This window comes from Vairimorpha necatrix, chromosome 5 (genome assembly GCF_036630325.1).
Source record: "Vairimorpha necatrix chromosome 5, complete sequence".
Taxonomy (NCBI): Eukaryota; Fungi; Microsporidia; family Nosematidae; genus Vairimorpha; species Vairimorpha necatrix.
The window spans coordinates 313,784-333,566 of NC_088820.1; the positions used below are offsets into that span (position 1 = coordinate 313,784).

General features: G+C 34.0%; 1 protein-coding gene across 2 annotated transcripts; it reads left to right on the forward strand.

Annotated features, from left to right (window-relative positions):
- Nucleotides 1–16,057: 16,057 nt before the first annotated feature.
- On the forward strand, nt 16,058–18,631 carry VNE69_05036 (reverse trancriptase; the record flags this gene model as incomplete). Of its 2 annotated transcripts, XM_065473514.1 has the most annotated exons (5): nt 16,058–16,468; nt 16,770–16,899; nt 16,965–17,610; nt 17,735–18,088; nt 18,613–18,631. In XM_065473514.1, the coding sequence occupies 5 exons, from the start codon at nt 16,058–16,060 to the stop codon at nt 18,629–18,631; spliced, it is 1,560 nt and encodes a 519-aa protein (XP_065329585.1). The 2 variants fall into 2 exon arrangements, with proteins under 2 accessions (XP_065329585.1, XP_065329586.1); XM_065473513.1 differs by lacking the exons at nt 16,058–16,468; nt 16,770–16,899 and having other exon boundaries at nt 17,033–17,610.
- Nucleotides 18,632–19,783: the final 1,152 nt, after the last annotated feature.

Here is a 19,783-nt window from a genome sequence, read left to right on the forward strand (position 1 = left end):
ATCATCCTAGGTAAAAACTAAATTAAATCCTGATATTTTTGAAAAAGAGTTAATAGAACTGCTTTGTTGCACTATGTTTTGCTAAATTATAAATAAACGACTTTATTAAGATGTTTTAGCCTTTTATTTTCATATTCTGTTCTAAATTACCAACGGCACAAACCTTATTCAAAAATTATTTTACAATAACGCGAGTTAAAGTTTGGTTAAACCTTTCTATTTGCCTGTTTAGTTGTGGTGACGCCACCTACTATGTTTTTGGACAATAACAAAATCTGCACAAAGTTTATTTATATTCTAAATGCAGAATTGCTTCCGTTATCGGTTTGACGAATCTTGGAGGACCAGTTATTTGTAAAATAATAATTTTAGGTTTTCTCTTGCCTCTTCTCCCGTTTTACTTTTCTTTGGAAGAACAAGGCAAACTTAGAATACACATCAATTATTTTTAAAATCCAACAATACCCATCGATAAACTTTTTATAACCCGTCACGTCATATCGATTAAAACGGTCATAATTAGTTCCATTGGCTCAAGGCCGTATTATGAACTTGGCGCTCTATATTTTTTAACGGTTGCGATTGTCCAATACGATGCATTCGGAGAAGACTTTTCTAATAATGTCCTTAGTGATTTTATTAAAACTTTGTTGCATGATGTTCAAATCTGTTGGCGCCCCGTGATAAAGCTACTGGAAAGCTCTACATTCAACTTCCATAGCTTCAAGCTGTTCACATGAAAAAACTTTTAAATGGTTTCCATTGGCCTCAACCCCCAAATATAGCTCCCATCTATAAGAAGGCAATTGACAACTTTTTGTTTCAACCGTTTTTTGTTGCTTTTTAAAACAACTTTAATATCTTGCATTGTAAAATTAATGTTAAATTATCATAATTAACAGCATTTCTGGGAGTACGAATCCTTTTAAAAGTATAAAAAATCATTTTAGTTATCAAATTGAATTATGCAAGTGTTGCTTTATGATAAAACTAAATGTTTTTTGAGTATGCCATAGTCTAGTGGCATGATAGGTGTTTCCCACGTATGGGTCGTGGGGTTGGATTCAAATTGAAGCATTTAATTATCTAATTGAGATATATTTTAATTTAGATTTAGATAGGGCTTTCTTAAAGGAAAACTCGGGGGCAATGCTTGCACGGGGTGGAAATATTAGGAGATCATCAAACATTTCTGGATGGAACCCCCTTGGGTTCAACGCCTGCACGGGGTCAACGCTCGCTCGCCACAATTATCATATAAGTTGGTTGTTTAAAAGAATGATAAATATAACAAAGAAATTTATCATATGCGGTGTTCAAAAATAATCTTTTGAAATATAAAAAAAGTAAAATGATAGCGATAGAAAAGTTCGAGAAGATAAATACGGATATCTAAAGATCATAATTTTAGATGATTTTATAACTTCTGGTAGGAAAAAAGTGGAATATTGTGGTTTCGGGCCAACCTTCCAGGGAGTGAATACCACTCTATAATATTTTTTATAAGTGTTTTTATTATTGTTGTTAGCGCTGTTTTAGCTTTCTTTGAATACGTTTCCATTATTACTCTTTCGGTGCATCTTTAGTAACGGGCCAGAAGGTAAGGGTCCCCCCTTATAAACAAAAAATTTAGAAAAAATACATAAAAAACATATAAAAAGGCAGTTTTAATTCAATAACTTAGATAATAGATCAAGAAATCCATGATAAAAGCCGTTTATGTCGTCTTCTAGCAACATTTTCTTTCTAAACATAAACTCGTCTAGCCAAGTATCTATTTCAGACCGTTTTACTCCATGTTCTTTTGTCATCTCTGATTTTAATTGTGACCAGACGTTTTCAATGTTATTTGTATGTATGCCATCAGTTGATAAGAATCCTATAGAATGATTAACGACATGATGATCCAAACATAAGTTCTCGGCAACACGAGGATAACTCGGATGCCCGTCACTGTGTAGCACCGAACCCACGCCAATTTTTCCCTCTAAAGCGGCTGTAAGGCATTCAACCGTTCTATTTTCTACTCTCGTAATGTAAAAATTTGAAGGGTTTTGTGTATCAATTATGCCTACGATCCAAACGGTGTCCCTTATGTAATCATCGGCGCTTGTAGGGGACCGTATTTTACCCCTTCTGCAAATTACGGATTCGTCTACTTGGATAACTTGACCCGGTCCACCTATTACCATTCTATTTCGGATGGTTTCCCTAAAAATACTTCTTAACCTTGCTTTAGCCGATGAAATTATAGCAGTAGAAATACCTAATCTCGCCATTATCTGAAAGTAAGAGTTCCTACACAGTATCATAAAGATAAGATCGCAAAAAGTAAATAATGGCAGTTTGCAGCCTTTATTAATAGCTTCCCTGACATTGCATTTGTAATTCATGCAACGATACGCTCCTCTAGTAACGACCACTTCTATCCTAGGCCCTAACTTCATTATAGAGCCACACTTGGTGCATGGTTTTTCTTCTTTTAGAACTTCTAAATACACTAAAGACTCTAAACAGGCGTCTAAGTCATGAAAAAGTCTTTGTATTAGCACAAGCTGCATTTTGGTGCTTTTCTTTAGTAACGGGCCAGAGTTTTCAAAATTTGTATTCTCCATTTAGGGGGGTAAAAATTATTTTTTAAAACTGTAAAATTCTGGCCCGTTACTAAAGATGCACCCTTCTTTTTATATAAATTACTTATTGCAAATATTTTTCTAGAAAATTTGGTTTTTATTGAAAAAAATAAAATGACATGTTGTAGAAATATGGTCTACAATAGTTATATCTTATCGATGTCGGATATATATATTTGAAGTTCCCTCGACCTTTTTTTATATACGGTAAAATGAGAGTCAGTAATTGAAGCACTGGAAAATTGGATAAATACATACGGCAAGCCAAAAATATTAATATTAGACAAGACACCGGCGCATAAGCAAACAAATTAGAGAAATCCGAACTGAACAACAAATTAAACATGTCTTACTACCTACATTGCTCCTAGTTTAAATGTTATATCAGATGCTATAACAAGACTATTACGTTTGTGTCGTGTATAAGTAAAAGCAGAAAAAATAGACTCACTCTAGCAAACGCAAGAGATGCAATAAACAGAAATGTACAATAGGAATATAGGCATATCACCATTTATAATCGTGAACAAATATGATGAACATGATTCCATGCAAAGACCAATATTATATAAACATCCATATAGCGCAACTGCTGTATAGTTTGCTAAAATCATAGATTTATACCGAGAACGCTAATTTAATTCAGATAAACTTGATATTAAAAATACTAAATTACAAAGAATTTTGGCAGTTAGTAAGAAAGGTTATTGGGTCAGGCAAAAGGAAAAAATGTGGGCATATCAAAACTTTAAAGTTCTGGAAGGAGCAGATGTGGTATTATCCACATGTCAAGAAAACAATTTTTTTGTTAAATTTTTTTCTGAAAAAATGAATCTTCTAGAATTTTATTTTTTATAAATATTTATCTTTGAAAAGAAGGGTATGAGCTACTAGAGAAGAAGTCATAAGCAAAGCTATGACAGATCTGAATTAAAAAAGACTAATTCAGGGCGAGGAGTCAGTAAGACTAACTATTTAGAAACTTATTTTAAACTGGAGACCATGGCCGGCGATAACCTCGGTTTTCTTAAAAGCCCAGGGACATTTTTAGAAAAATCGTTTACGAATGCATTGTATGTGAACATTTGTAACCGTTAAAAGTAGAAGCGCCAGTCTTATTACGGCTTCTGTCCGATGGACTATTATAACGATTTAATCAATATGACGTCTTTGAGAGGTTTATCGATGGGTATTGTTGGTTTTTAACAAAAACATATGTGAATGTAAATTTTGCCTAGGCCTCCAATTAAAAAGTAAAACGGGTTAAAAGGTTACAAAAGAACATTAATTTTTGCTTTCAAAATTATAATTGATTCTCCTAAGATCCTTCTAAATGAAAATGTAAAGGTGTTCCGATATTCCATATAGGACTAAACTTTGTGCAGACTTTGTTATCGTTCAAAAACATAATAGGCCGAGTAACATACAGTCTAACGGTCAAATAGAAATATTGGTCCTACTAGAAAAATCGACTCTCAAAAAATAAATAATTATTGAGTAACCAAACATTTTTCTAGAAGTAAAGCAAAAGCATGAGGAATTGAATATTTTTTTTATATTGGCAATGTCTTTACGCTAAGAAAATTCTTCTAAAAATTTAGAGATATGATTATGATTTAACCAACTTCTTTTTCTATAATTGTGTTTTAAGTGGGACCAGAATTTTTCAATCTGGTTTGTATGACCACTTTCTCCATTAGCAAATCTTTTACTATGATTTACTATTTTATGTACTGATCGAAAATTAGCCACAGCTTTAGGATATGATGGATATCCATCAGTAACAATAATATTTCCTGGGAGTATATATTTTTAAACTATTCTAATAGAGTTTTATGTTTTCTTTTAGGAACTAATATAACAAAAAAATTCGTTCCATTCCCTTCTATACTCTACCAAGTATCCATTGTATACTTTAAGTATCGTCTTGTATAGACGATGGATTATCAATCACCAGACCATTGCATATGGCCGTTTCATCAATTTGAATACGTGTGTTTTCTCACTCTATCTTTTCAATTTTAGAAGGATTCTCACTTATATAGTCCATTAATACATATTTAAATTCAATGTATGTGACTCGGCTATTTGACAAAAATTAATAGCTTGATAATTGGTGCATGAAAAGACCCAACAATACAAGCACCTTAGAATCTGTGATATAATGGATTATACCACATGATTTATGAAAACCAATAATTACTAAACGCTGATGCTTCTTCGGAACGATCAGTTATGGTCGACTATTATTGGTCAGCCAAATCTTATTTCTTTCTATTGGTTACTATGTAATATAAATAGAGAAATTCCATGAACAACATGGTACAACATCAGAACGCAAATAAACACTCTTCCTTCTCCAAATCAGATAAACCAAACTCTTTTCATAACAATAAACAATCCTTTCCCTTAACTCTTTTAACTCCGTCTTCACGGCACCCCAAACCGCAGCATCATTGAATGCTTCCTTGCCACAGGCAAGCTTCCCGGTAAACACGCAGAAACTTTTTAAATTATTAATAATTTAAAAAAAAATTGGTGCTTTTTTTAAGGAGCACTTTATTTTACATTTTTTACTTGGGCATTTGTACCCTTTCCCATCAATGAAGGAAGCTGTTTTAATTATTTTCATGTTTCTTACACAAGAATTAGATACTCATGGCATAACAGGTATTATTACACCCATTTCTAACAAAAGTATAATTAACATGTCATTATCTTGGAATAATGGATTCCAAGGATCAAGTTCTCCTACCTTTTCTAAAATTCCTTCTACTAGCATAATGGGTAAGAAAATGGAAAAAAACACCATAGCTTGGGAAATCGACCCCTAGAAAAAAATAGACAATAGAGTAAAAAATCGAGAGAATTTTTTGATTTTAAAGATGTGAAAAAAATTATATACTGTTTTAAGTAGAGGTGTCGATTTTCCTAGTAGCGCCGAAATATTTAACCCACTTTATCAAGAACAATTTAAAAACATGTATTTGAAGAATACGTGCTAGCTGTGTCAAATTTTAGAACTAAATTTGAAAATTAATGGCCGAAACATTTTTATATGGTCGATTTAAACACTAAAATAGAAAACATAGTGGAAAATCGGGGTTCCTTATACTTTTTCTTAAAAAACTAGAATTTAATTCTGTTTACTCAAGATAAGAGCGAGTCTTCAAATTTAGCATAAAGAAAATTGAATTGACGCTTGAGACAGAATACAAAAGAGATGTGTAGATCATTGTTTTAGAAAAACAGAAACTGGTTCAGTTGATCTAAATTACTTTGTAAGAATTGCTCGTCATTTATTGGCCCTATCTTAAAATATACTTTTGAAAAAGGTGACAAAGTCATTGTAGTTTAAGACTTTGATAATAATATCAAGACAAAAAAAATCTAAAATTATATTCCTTGCTTTTAAAGAAGCTACAATTACAGAAATTTTTCCAAACAACAGAGTGCTATGTGAAGTTAATAAGATGCACAATATTTCCTATATAGGCTTAAAACCCACAAAAAATAAACAATCTATTTTAAAAACATAGTTGTGTACTTTTGGTCTCTTATTTTTTTACGTTCTGAAGGGAGGGTCATTACTTGCGCGCCACAAATAATAGTTACCCCGAAGCCAAGTCTAATGGATACGGCAGAGCTTGATGCACTACAAGTTTATGGGGGGGGGGTGTAGTTAGTAAGAATCCCGCTTTACCAGTTGGATAAGGAGCACCTTCAAAATCTTTGGTCCCTATGTAACGTTTCTCTCTACCTCTTACTTGCAAAGAAAAAAAAGAAGAGAAATGGAAATTTTGCCAAGTATAGAAAATGCATAGAATAGGGTACTACAACAGCCCGCCAGTTTTAAATTAATTGTTGAGATAGTTTTAATGTACTGAGAAAGCAAAAATAATTAAATGAAGGTAATTGTGTCCCTAGTTATGAAATAACGGATAGAATATTCCTAAAAAATGGGGTTTACCAAACGTAAAAAAGGAGGTAGAACCATGTAAGATTGAGGCCGACTTATTGACCTCTGTAGTACAAGAAAGTGTTAATTCACTAGTTTTTAAAGCTATAAACCAGATTGTGATGTTAGCAGCTTCAGTAGGGCCGATATTTACACATACCCAGAATTGATAAAATTCTGGTCACAAACCGAGACTTTATTATAAAGAATGGAAATAGAATAAGGCTGAAATAATAACCAAGGTACTATGAAAAGCTGGTCCGAGGCTAGTTTGTCCATTCTCGAAGAGCTTACACATAGTGACTAGTATTATCAAGATTACTTAGATGCCATCTCCGAGGAGCTCAGTAAACAGCAATTCAAGCTCAAAAACTTGAAGAAACTGTCCGATATTGTGATTTCTGTAACGAGAAATCAACTCAAAAGGCAGATTGATGCCACAAGGCCTTGTATGAAAGATTAGAGCAGAGGGTTGACATGATTTTTACTGAAAAAAAAAACGATAGTGTAAAGAACCAATCTCCATAAAGCTGATCGTACTTATCAAAAAAAGAAAAAGAGAAGTTTGGTGTCTCTCTAAGGCTCAAGAAAATAACAAATAAAGATTACGGGTAAAAGGATTCCATCATCCAATTCCATAATGTGTTTTTACGGAAGGTAACCGCTGCGGTAAATTTAAACAGAAAATTGTTGAAGAAAAATTTTTTTCTCACATAAAAGACAGAGAATGACTGGACAGTAATTCTCAAAATAGTGATATTAACCCAAAGGTTTCAAGAAAAGCCGATGTATCAAAACATCAAAAACAGTCGATACCAATAGATTTGCCTTTTTCCTAGATTGTATAAAAAAGAACTTTAACTGTGATGCAAAACAATTGAAAGTACAAGTTTCAAATTATAAACCTTGTAAAAGGGTTAAGTTGCGATGTTTCCCCCCCCTTAAAAAAATAAAAAAGGGGAAAAAATAAAATTATGCCCCTAAAATGAACATAAAGAATTTTAAAAAATTAATATATAAAAAGATGGAATTATTTTTATTTCTTCTTGAAAAAAATATATTAAAGGTACCAATGTGCAATAAGTGCATGACTCCCATGACCAAAATTAGAAAAAATTTGGACAAATATCGTTGTTACTTACGACGAAATGGGAGAAAATGCTCAAACAAAGGTAACATTTACAAAGAAAGCATTTTTAAAAGTTCTAGATTAGATATCGAAGATCTTTTAATTTTGCTGTGTGAATGGGTATAAGGTGTAAGCAATGTTTCGGCTATTATCGAATCGGATATAGATAGTAGTGCCGTATCTTGTTGTTTTACGCGTTTTAATGACGCTGTATTCTTATCCCATTTCAACTACATAAAAAACAAAACCATAGGAGGTTTAAATTGTATAGTTGAAATAGACGAGACATTGCTTGTTAAAAGTAAAAACCATAACGGTAGAATCCTTTAATAAAAAGTTTGGGTTGTGGTGGAGTAGTAAGAGGTGACAACAATTCTTTTTTTTCGAAATTGTTGAAAATCGATCAAGAACTACTCTTGTCGATTAGAAAAACGAAAAATCGACCCGGATCTACAATTATTACTGATTGTTGGCGGTGTATGAAGGGGGTTCGGAACTATGTCCAGATTATAACTGTCGTAGTTACTTACGCTTAAACCGAGCATTTATAATGCTTGGATATTTCTTTATATTTTTATAATATTTTACCCCATCTTATGGAAGGAGAAAAGAAACAAATGAAAATAAATAATATTACTAACAATAACTATTTACATTTAACTGTAAATCATAGCCAAAATTTTGTAAATGCAACAACAGGCGCCCATATACAAACAATTGAGAGAATGTAGTCCATAATTAAAAGGGAATTGCGCAAAGAAGGAACAAGCCATGGTTTTTTAATGAATCTCATTCTAAAACGTTATATAGCTCGTTTTAAGTTAATTTATAGAGAATCACTACTCGAAAGAATGTTATGCTTTTTTGAGATTGATAATATATCGTTTTTAAATTACGATTTAGCGCCCGAATTTGATTTTGAATTAATTGAACAAATTTTGTTTCCCCTTTTTTTTATTTTTTCCCCTTTTTTTATTTTTATCCCTTTTTTTTATTTTTTTAGGGGTGGGGGTAACATCGCAATTTAACCAAAAAAAACTATAAAAAGGAATTATTTCTAGCCCTTCACCGAGATATGAAAGAGCATAATTACAATAAACAATTTGCAAAAAAAACTTATTTAGGCACACAAAGCAGCAATGGAGGCAGCTGGTGTCACAATGGCGACAACGGCAAAGCCAATGATAATATAGAGGGTATTATCAAGAAGTTAGCTGGGATCATAACCTCAGAGAAATTTAAAAAATTTAGGGGGACTAGAGAAGAAAACCCAAAAGAATTTATTTCACAATTTTCAGAAATAGAGGGTGAGAAGACATCCGAACAATTATATAAAAATATAAGAACAAAACTTGAGTTTAAAGCATTATCATGGTTTGAAGCAAAAGAGGGCTTCGAGATTGCAGATCTAGAAAGTTTTAAAAAAGAGCTCAAAGATGAATATCTTCCGGCAGAAGAAGCCGATGACAATGAGAAATCTTCCTGGGAACAGATTCTTAAAGGCCCAAGTTTTCAAGACATAGTTACATATATAGATGAATTCATGAAACTCTCAAGACGAGAAGATAAGAAGCTAATACATGCTATAAAAAACCATGGAGCATATAAACAGTGACAATTACTTGGAAGATAAATTATACGAATGCAGAACGTGGAAAGATCTGCTAAGCTTTGGCAAGAGATACGAGCAGAAATAAATCTACAAATAAAATTCAAAATAAATCATAACGTGTCAAATACGGTGACCGGAAGTTTCGAAAAAAAAATAAAAATAAAACTTTAATATTTCAATAATTTCAAAGACAAAATCTAACCAACCACTTCATCCACAGTTTTATTCAAAAAATCAGCTAGCCGAATCTCTTTTTCAATGTATTTTTGTTTACGTTCAAAAACATGATTTAAAATTGTTTGTTGGATTATCTTGATTCGCACTATATCTTCTTTATCCTTTAACTTGCTCACTAATAGATAAAAACTGTATCGACTTGTACCAAATGTGTTTTTAAAGGTATTATGCCAACCTTCAATCGCATTATTAGTTCTTGGAAAATCTATATCCATATTATTTCTCGTATGCCACAAATTCGGTGGAAAACGACATCCTAAATCAATATAATTTGTAAAGAAATAGGCATATAACTCAGTCAAGCATTCAGGGAAATTTCTGTCTTGTTTTAATTCCAAAAAAGTAGACAATATTTCGTCATAGTCAACATATGCAAGTGCCGTAAGAGACAAAACAAATTTTTTCACCATAGGTGAACATGTGTAAACAGAAGAAAGTCCTGAACTTTTAACACGTCTATCAATAGCCTGGGCTAAGTGAAAAAGACAACCCGAAATTTGACAATCCGGGAAAATTATTGAAAATGCTCTTATCGCAGCATACTCAAAATCGGTTTTTATCAACCTTGGGTTGAGCTCTGGAAACCTTCTCTTTAACATTTGAAACAAAAAACAATAGGTTTCAAAACTTTTATCTTTTAAAATTGCAAATATTATCGGAAATACATGCGCTTCACGGATAAAACTAATTGTGTAAAGTTGTTAATATTAATTGGAACCACCGTAAAGGTCCCATCCATCGCCCACATGTCATATAGAGCCAGTTTTTCCATAGCCGAATCTGTATAAAAAACTATTATACTGTCATTGGGTTTATCACTCCCGTAATTTTCAGGCCCATATCGATACCATTGTTCGCCTGTATGACTGATTAATAAATCAGCACATAAACCCAATGTTTGGTTGGCGTATGGTTTTGGATTAAAGAAATTTAGCCTAGCTTTCCTTAATATTCTCGTAATAGGCTCAATAGGGCCTATTGCGGCGATTGTTTCTTCACCAGCTTTTCTTAAGGAAGAAAAAAAAATGTTTCTAGGAGAATCTTTGCCAGAGATAATTTCCCGTTTCATTTTATCTATTTTATTCTTCCTACAGACCTGTTCAGGATTTGGTTCATGATTATGAGGCGAAGAAATAATAAAGGATTCGAGATTATTGACGTAAACAATACTACTAATGGCCTTGGCATTACAGCTTCGTACAATGCAGCGCCACTTTATAGTAGTATTGTTGATTCTTTTTTTCTCGTAAATATATAGATTTTCATCTATTATTTGGTCCATATTTCTTTTGCTTTTAATGATCCTTTTTGTCCCGGTCATAGGGGTAAAAAATCATATATATAAAAGAATTTTATTTAATTTTTTACCCATCTTTTTTGTCAATTTTAAATTTCCACACTATATATTTTAAGCTTTCTATGTTATTTAAATATCATATATAGATTTATAGCGATAATTTGACTATTCTAAGTGTGTATGTTATTAGTTAATACTTTTTAATTTTGATTATTATTTTTGTTAAACTCAGTTCCAAAATATCGTCAGAATCGTTTTTTAGAATTTATTTAACCCTTCTAGAAAAAATTCACAAAAACATGTACCAAAAAAAAAACAGCATAAAAGTGTTAAAATTGAGTTTAGAAGTTCCCGAAATTATTTCAATATGACTCAAAAGTGTTTTTAACTCAACTTTACTCCTAATATGTTACTAAAAAGTATTTTTGAAAAAGATGATTTCATCCTATCAAATTCAATCATCCCAAAATGTAAACTCAAAAAAATTCAAGGATCAAAGACATATTAAAAAACTAAACATTTCGATCCCGTTTTCAAAACGGGAAAGCATACGCTAGTTAAAAAATAAAAAAGTTCGTTTTTTTATTTTTTAATTTTTTTAACCCCTATGACCGGGACGAAAAGACCGGGTACCGTCAAATACCAACAAGCGAGAGTATAACCCCAAGAACAAGTAAGGTAAATTGAAAAAGACATTTCGATAAAGATAGCTGCAACAATTGATAGCGTGGATGATCTAAGACCTCGAATAATGTTTAAAAGTGCTTCTATTAAAGTAAACATACTCCTTGATACAGGAGCAACTACCTCTCTTATAAGGAAAGACGTAGCAAAGAAACTCAAACTAAAAATGAGACCGACAAACACATCAATCAAAGGAATAAATGGCAAAATGCCAATAAAGGAAACTGCTACCTTACGAATTAAATTTCAAATAACATAAGTAACATAGAATGGCAAGTCCTTGAAGAGGCAGACGAAGAACTGATTCTTGGAATATCAGAAATACGAGAGTTGAACTTATCTAAGTTTATTTTTAAAAAGGACAATCCCCAGGATAAACAAAGAAAAAAGAAAATAGTATTAGTTTCCAAACTAGTAAATAAGGAGCCTGAAGAAGTAGACAGACGAACTAAACTTGGATTATGGAATAATTAAAACTTCTCTGATAGAATCAACGAAATCATATCTAAATATAAATCTATCTTCTTAAAGAGCAACACCAAAAACACATTAGAATTGCAGGTACATGACCGTTTGGAACCCGCTTTGGGAAATGAACCCGCTTTGAAAATTTAAAGGGCCCCCTTTCAAAAAATGGCAAGATTGACAAAAACAAATTTTGTTGAAGAAGATGAGCTTTTTAGTGATGAAATGTTTTTAAACATGTAAATAAATGAAAATTTTAATTTGGAAACATTTTATGATGCTGAGACAGCGTGTATATTTCTGGCACGCAGTTCATTAATAAAAAACAACTTTTTTTGTACTGTATGCAGCTCTGAAAGGCCAATGAAATTGATTAGAAGAATAAGATTATTAGACAAATATGTTTGGAATTGCACAAAACCTTGTACGGCTTCTAAATTTGTCAGAAAGGACTCTATTTTTGAAAATACCAAATTAAGTTCTTATAAAATTATAAGAATGATATATAAGTATATCAAAAGAGTTTCTTTTCTCGATATAGCAAATGATCTTGAGCTAGACAGAAAAACCGTAAGTACATATGGTATGCTCTGCAGAGATCGCATAATCGAGGAAGTGACCAATAATAGTCAGAGGTTAGGAGGTCGTGATGAGTTCGGCATTCCTAAAGTAGTGGAGATCGACGAGAGTCTATTCTTTCGTGCCAAATATAATCGTGGTATATAGGAGGAGTTGAAAGAGGTTCTAGAAAGGCCTTTCTCGTCCCTGTAGCTAGTAGAAATACTGCTACGCTTCTTGAGGTAGTACAAGATAATGTATTGCCTGGTTCTATTGTGATCACTGATCAATGGAGAGCATATGGTGCTGCATTTAGACAAACTACGGGGATGGAGCATAGGACTGTGAATCACTCTATCAATTTCGTAAATCCTAACGATCCCGAGACACATACTCAACAAATTGAAGGATTTTGGTCTCTTTCGAAGAGAGATATTCGGTCTAGACATGGAATAAACCAGGACGAGCACTATGAGTATCTTTTACAGTTTCTATGGTCTTATCAAATACAAAAAAACCAAAGAATTAATCGACTTCTTTCATTATTCAAAATAAATCGTTAAGTCTCTTTTTTTATAATTTTTTTTATTTTTCCTTTTTTTGAAATTTTAAGAGCGGGTTCCAAACGGTCATGTGCCGAATTGCAACATGCAATTATATTGGTGCACTGGCCAGAGAAAATAACATGTGGTAAATATAAAAGAACACCAGAAGATCACGAATTCATAAAAAATGAAGTCATATAATTTCTTGAATGAGGACTGATTGAAGAAAGCAACAGCAACTTCATCTCTCTAGTTGTCATCGTCAAAAGAGAAGGGAAAAGCCCAAGATTCTGCATTGACTACAGGAAACTAAATAAACTAACCGTAAAAATAGAATACCCAATACCGCGAATAGACGAAACCCTAGACACACTATCAGGAGCTAAATATTACAACACACTAGATATGGAGAGTGGGTATCATCAAGTCTACTTAAGAGAAAGCGATAAAGAAACCTCCGCATTCTATACAAGAGAAGGCATCTTTCAATGGAAAAGAATGCCATTTGGATTAATAAACGCTCCGTTTACATGTCAGAAAATAATGGGCGCTCCTTAAATTCAAAATCACAGGGGTTAAAAAAATTAAAAAATTTACGAACATGTATTGTAAACATTCTACAAAAAAATTACAAATGCCCTTATGATTTTGAATTTAAGGAAAGCGATTTTGTGAATTTTAATTTTTTAACCCTAATGCAAGTTAGAAATCTCTACAGCATAATATTTGTTGAAGAAGAAGCAGCTATAGAGTACTTAAAGGCTTTAAACTTTTACAGAAATACTATAAAGTGTGACTGTGGTTGTTTTATGAACCAAGTAAAATCTAAAAACTACTTGGGAGGAATCTGCTTTTATTGTACAAATAGCTTCAAAAAGCGAAAAAGCAATAAAAAGGGCACTTTTATACAAAAGTCCAGGATGATTACGCACATACAACTGAGAATGTTGTATTGCTGGGTGACGAAAATGACCAACACAATGGTCTCAGTAACATGTGAGGTCTCCGAGTCCACCTACATTTCTTTTAAGGGCTTTATCCTAGAAAAAATAAAAAAATGAAATAAATACATTTTTTGTAAGAATAGGTGGGCCGAGAATTACTATTCAAGTCGACGAGACAGCAATATGTGGAGGTAGTATAATAACAAATCCTACGACAGAAGAAGAAGACATCCTGGGACGACTTGGCTAGTCGGAGGTATAGAAAATGAAAGCAACAATTGCTTCTTAAAAATAGTTCCTAATAGGACAGCCCCTATAATGCTAGATCTATTTAGGGAGTATGTAGTTGTAGGAACTACAATAAGAATTGATGGGGTTGCTTAGTATCATTCTGCTGTTCGCGATTTCAAATCTGTTCATGAAGTCGTTAATCATAGTGTTGGTTTTAATAACGACAATGGACAACATACTAACAAAATAGAGAATCTGTGGAGTCATTTGAAGACCGAATTGAGAACAAGAAGAGGAATAATGAAGGTAAACATGGAAGGTTTTATATACGAGTTTTAATTTAGATCTAAATATTTAAAAGAGAAGAATTTTGATACTTATGCAGAAACTGTTAACAGAATACTCTTGTTAGAATAAATGTTTCTTGTTTTTACTTTTTTTAATTTTTTTAACCCCTGTGATTTTGAATTTAAGGAGCGCCAAATAATGAGGTGCCCTTGGCCGAGTGGTCGAAGGGATGTTCTCATTGACCATTGGGCTGGGTTCGAGTCCCAGGGGCACCAAATTGTTTCTACTTTCTATGATGCAGTTGGAACAACTCAGATGATGAAAATGTCCACGGTAATCATTAAGTTGATTCAATGAAACTTGTGTGTGTCCAGCCACAAGGGGATTAGCATCTAGTGTAGAAACGCACCTTAAGGCCAAAAAGCAGTATCGCCCTTTGGTGACTTAATGATACATAAAAGTATCTAATGGGTACGGCCTAGTTGGAGCCCATGGCTGGTGCACTCTAGAGTGGGATCCTAGAGCTAACTATGAGACTAGACGAAGTAGGGCAATAGAAGGTCTCGTGGACCCTATCCTACATGATTCTGTAACACGGTGGCCGAAACTAGTGGGAGACTGGTGGTCAACGCAGTCCAATAAAAATGCCGGGCTGGGGATGTGGTCGTGTAAGGAGCCGTGTGTGCGATACAGATGATTGTAGGGACCTTTGAGTCAGTACGATGATGTCTCTCCTCGGGTTATAGATAACCATGCCCGTTAAGTATATCCGCTGTGAGGTCACTCTGGACGCGATTTGAGGTATAAATGGAAAGTGTTCTCCTGGAGCCAAAGTCCAATGGATACGGCGGAGCTTGCTGCACCGGCAAGTTATACGGAGGGAGTTTTAGTGAGTAAGAATCTCACAGTACCAGTTGGAAAAGGATCACACCCAAATCCCTCTGGTCCCTATGTAAGGTTTCTCCCTACCTCTTACTTGCAAAGAAAAAAAAAAAAAAAGCGCCAAATAATGAACAGACTATTCAAAAAAATACTTCATAAATTTGTAATAATTTATAAAGACGACATGTTAATATGCTCTAAATCAGCAGAAAAACACATATCACACTTAGAGACTGAATTTAGAATAATAAGAGACATTGGATTTAAACTAAATACGAAGAAATGTAACATCTTTAAAACTTAAGTATAATTCCTAGGATACGAAATTTCAAATGGGGAAATGACGATACCAATAAAACAGAAAGCGAAAGCACTGGAATTTGCGAAACCAAAGACCAAAAAAGATGTCAGAGCATGGATGGAATTCACATAATTCTCTAGCCAGTTTATAAAAAACTACGCGGCCAAAATGGTATCACTACATGAGTGCATAAAAGGTTAGAAAAATGAACCTTTAACCTTTGGCGATAAGGCAAAGAAATGTTCAATTAAGTAAAACAAGAAATAATTGAATCGGTAGTATTGACATAAAATATGGGGTTTACCAAACGCAAAAAAAATGAGGAAGAAACTTGCGAGATTGAGGCCGACTTATCGACCTCTGGAGTAAAAGAAAGTGTCAATTCACTAGTATTGGAAGGCTACAAACCAGAATGTGAAGTTATCAGCTTCCGCAAGGCTGCTATTCACACAGACCAAGAATTGATAAAATTCTGGTTACGAACAGGGACTTTATTCAACAGAATAAAGATAGAAGAAGGCAGAAATTCCAACCAAAGGTACTGTGGGAAAGCTGGGCTGATGGCTAGCCTTGCTTCATATTGTAAGAGTTCACATGGAGTGACAAGTATTCATCAGGAGTACTTAGATGCCATCTGTGAAGAGCTCAATGAACAGAGATTCAAGCTTAAAAACTTGAAGAAGCAGCATGAGATTGAGATTTCCGTAATTTCGAAACCAACTCAACACACAAATTGATGCCCTAAAGGCTTCAAATGAAAGATTAGAGCAGAGAATTGACTTGATTCTCACTGCAAAAAAGGAGAGTGTGAAGAACCAATCACAAAAAAAGCTGATCGTACTGATCAAAAAAAGGAAAAAGGAGAAATTTGGTGTCTTCTCTAAAGCTCAAATAAAGGATCTTATCATCCAGTACCACTAATGTGTTTTTACGGAAGGTAACCGCTGCCGTAAAAGGAAACAGGAAATTGTTGAATAAAATATTCTTCTAACAGAAAAGACGGAGAATGACTGGACAATCATTCTTAAAAATTGTGATATGAAACCAAAGGATTCAAAAAAAGCTGATGCCTCAAAAACAGCAGATGCCAATAGGTTTGCCCCATTCCTAGAAGGCGTAGAAAAAAACTTCATCTGTGATACGAAACAGTTGAAAGTACCCGCTTTAAGTTCTAAAACTTGTAAAAAAAAACACTGAAAGATGATTTGTTACTGTCATCTATAAAAGGTTGTCCGAAGTCGAAATCTATGACTGAGCGCAAATCCAAGATGAAGAAAACTTCTTCATCTAAGGCACCTTCTTCTCACATTACGAGGAAGAAACAAACGAATTGGATAGATAAGCTATCCAGAGAAGAGTTGCTAGACCTAGCAATAAACGGAAAGAGGCTCAAAGACTGCAAATACAAAATTGTAGTCGCTCATGGTCCCCCTCGAGGGAAACACATTATTAGGGAGACCTGGGCCAAATTAATGGGCATAGAGGAAAAGAACATTCCGATAGTAAAAGACATTGAAGGCGAGGGCAGAATTTTTCTCATTAGAGATGAATTCTGCTTTCAAGCTGCAGAAGCTCTTGAGAACGCTTCAGAAAATGTAAGAGTATTAGTTGCCGAAAACGAAGTAGACAATTATATCTCTAGGAACAGATCAGCTTTGACTAAAATATTCTCCGATCTTCGTCAAAATTGGAGGAAGTATGTGTCTGTCGATAAGGCAATAAAAGTTATAAAAAACGGTCTATCTGACAAGCCTACAGTAAGCCATGAAGAGTTCTTTCTATCCGAGTTAAACTTTGAACATCTCGGGAAAGACAGGAAAGTTGATAGTAAACATCACAATGAACAGTGATAAAAATGCTATTATTAAAAGATTTTTATTAAATAATATATATTATAATAAAAAACAAGTTATACGGCTTCTTGGCTGTACCAAAATTAATTGTCTACCCAACAATTCACCAAAAGTTAGTAACTTTACTAATAAAAGATATGGATGTAAACTGAGATTTAAATCTCATGTCTATATCATGGTAAAAGCTAGAATGCTGAGAACAAGCATTCAAAAGGGGTTGTGTCTAGTTAAAACAATGGCCAACCATATCAATGAAGAAGAACTCCGACAACAGTTAGACAGAGTGTCAACGGGATTATCGGACTCCCTTATCTATACCAGAAATCATCGCAGAAAAGATGCTAACTTCAAATTCTGCGTAGTCAGAAGGTCAAGAAAAAAGGAAATTTCTGAAGCCATGGATATACCTGGCCTAGAAATATTAAAAGAAATTCCAACTCGTGATAGGGCGGAGAATAAAAGAAGATGCAAGTCCATAGAGAAGGCCAAGCTCTATAGTCTTAACATCAACCATTTCTACGGAAAGAAGGAGGACTTGGAAATCCTCCTTAAAGTAGAAAAGCCAACAGTCTTGTGTCTTCAAGAAACTTGGAAGAAATCCTTAGGTTCTACGAGACTAGAAAAGTATATGGTGGTGGAGACACCAGCCATAGGAAAGAATCGGCCAGGTCTAATGACTCTAGTCAGAAAAGACGGGGCAGTAAGATGTTCCAAAAGGGGGATGACGACAATATTCTACAAACTGTCGTTGAATTCAAAACCAGTACGGGATGGACAAAGGTCTTAATAATCAATGTTTACGTTCCACAAGAGAGAGAGAGAGTTAAAGGCCGAAACTCTAAGTAAAGTAATTAACCTTCTTAGTATTGAGAAGGATAAAAGAAACTACAAGGAGATTGTAGTGGTGGGGGATATGAATACTAGTGATTCTTCCCTCAAAAAGAAGCTTGCTATCGCAGGGTTAAGCCCCGCAATAAACTATAACAGATTATCAGGGACAAGAATCCTGAGTGATGGACAAGTCTCTAAAAGACGTATTGATACGATATTTAGGGTCTTAATTCGGGACAACGAGAAAGTAACAATTTCTCGAAGATGGACGGTAAGTGATCATCTCTTGCTGAAGAGAATGATATCTCTTCCTTCTCCAGTGAGAGAACGGTCATTTGCCTACAATAGGAAGAAACTTGAGCATCCAGGAATGGAAGCTAAGCTTTCAAGAAAGTTGAATGAAAAAACATTCACACTAGATGAACTCTCTAGAGTTTTAAAAGACATTTGTATATCCTCCAAAATATACAGTAAAGTGGGGGCATTCAAAGGACTGCCCATCAGATGGAGACACGTAAATGTCTTTAAAAGTTTTAGATATGCTACTAAGCGTATGCTAACGAATAGGTCCGTAACGTCTGTGCATATGTACATGTTACTGAAGGATAAGATTAAGGCAACAAAGATAAAAGTTCGGAAAGATCGAGCCAAACTTTGGGCCTTCAAGGGCATTGAGCTCTATAAAAGTAACAGATCCAGAGACTTCTGGAAATGGTTGAAAGGTTCTTCTAACGTCACTGTTAGATTAGACAATGTTTGCTTGAAAGATGTATCAGGCATGGCTCATAACGAGCATAAAAAGAAGTTAGAGATAGCCAATGACTTTTACGCTAATCTAGTTAACTCAATTTCAGACGTTGAAATTGTCATAAAAGGATATCGAAAGGGATACTCCAGAGAACATCTATGGAGGAATTATTGAGAGCCACTAATAACTGTGGCAACAACGGGGCAGCTGGGCCGGATAAAATTCCAACCGAGCTATACAAGGTACTACTTAAACCTAGTTTAGTAGATAAAAAGCTACCTCTGTTCCTTGTGAACGAGTTCAACATAATACTAACAGGAGACAGCCCTCCTGTTAGCTGGAGTGCTGCTGGCATGATTTGCCTTCATAAAAAAGTAGATGTGTCAGATCTCAACAACTATAGAGGAATTGCGCTAATTAACACAATAAGCAAAATTTACTTAAAAATAGTAAACGACAGATATACACAGTTTGTTGAAAAAAATAACATTCTTTTTTCTTTCCAAGCCGGATTTAGAGAAGGAGATGAATGTATGAATCAGATTGCAATCTTGCTGGAAGTTATTAAAAGAAAACAATTTCGAAGT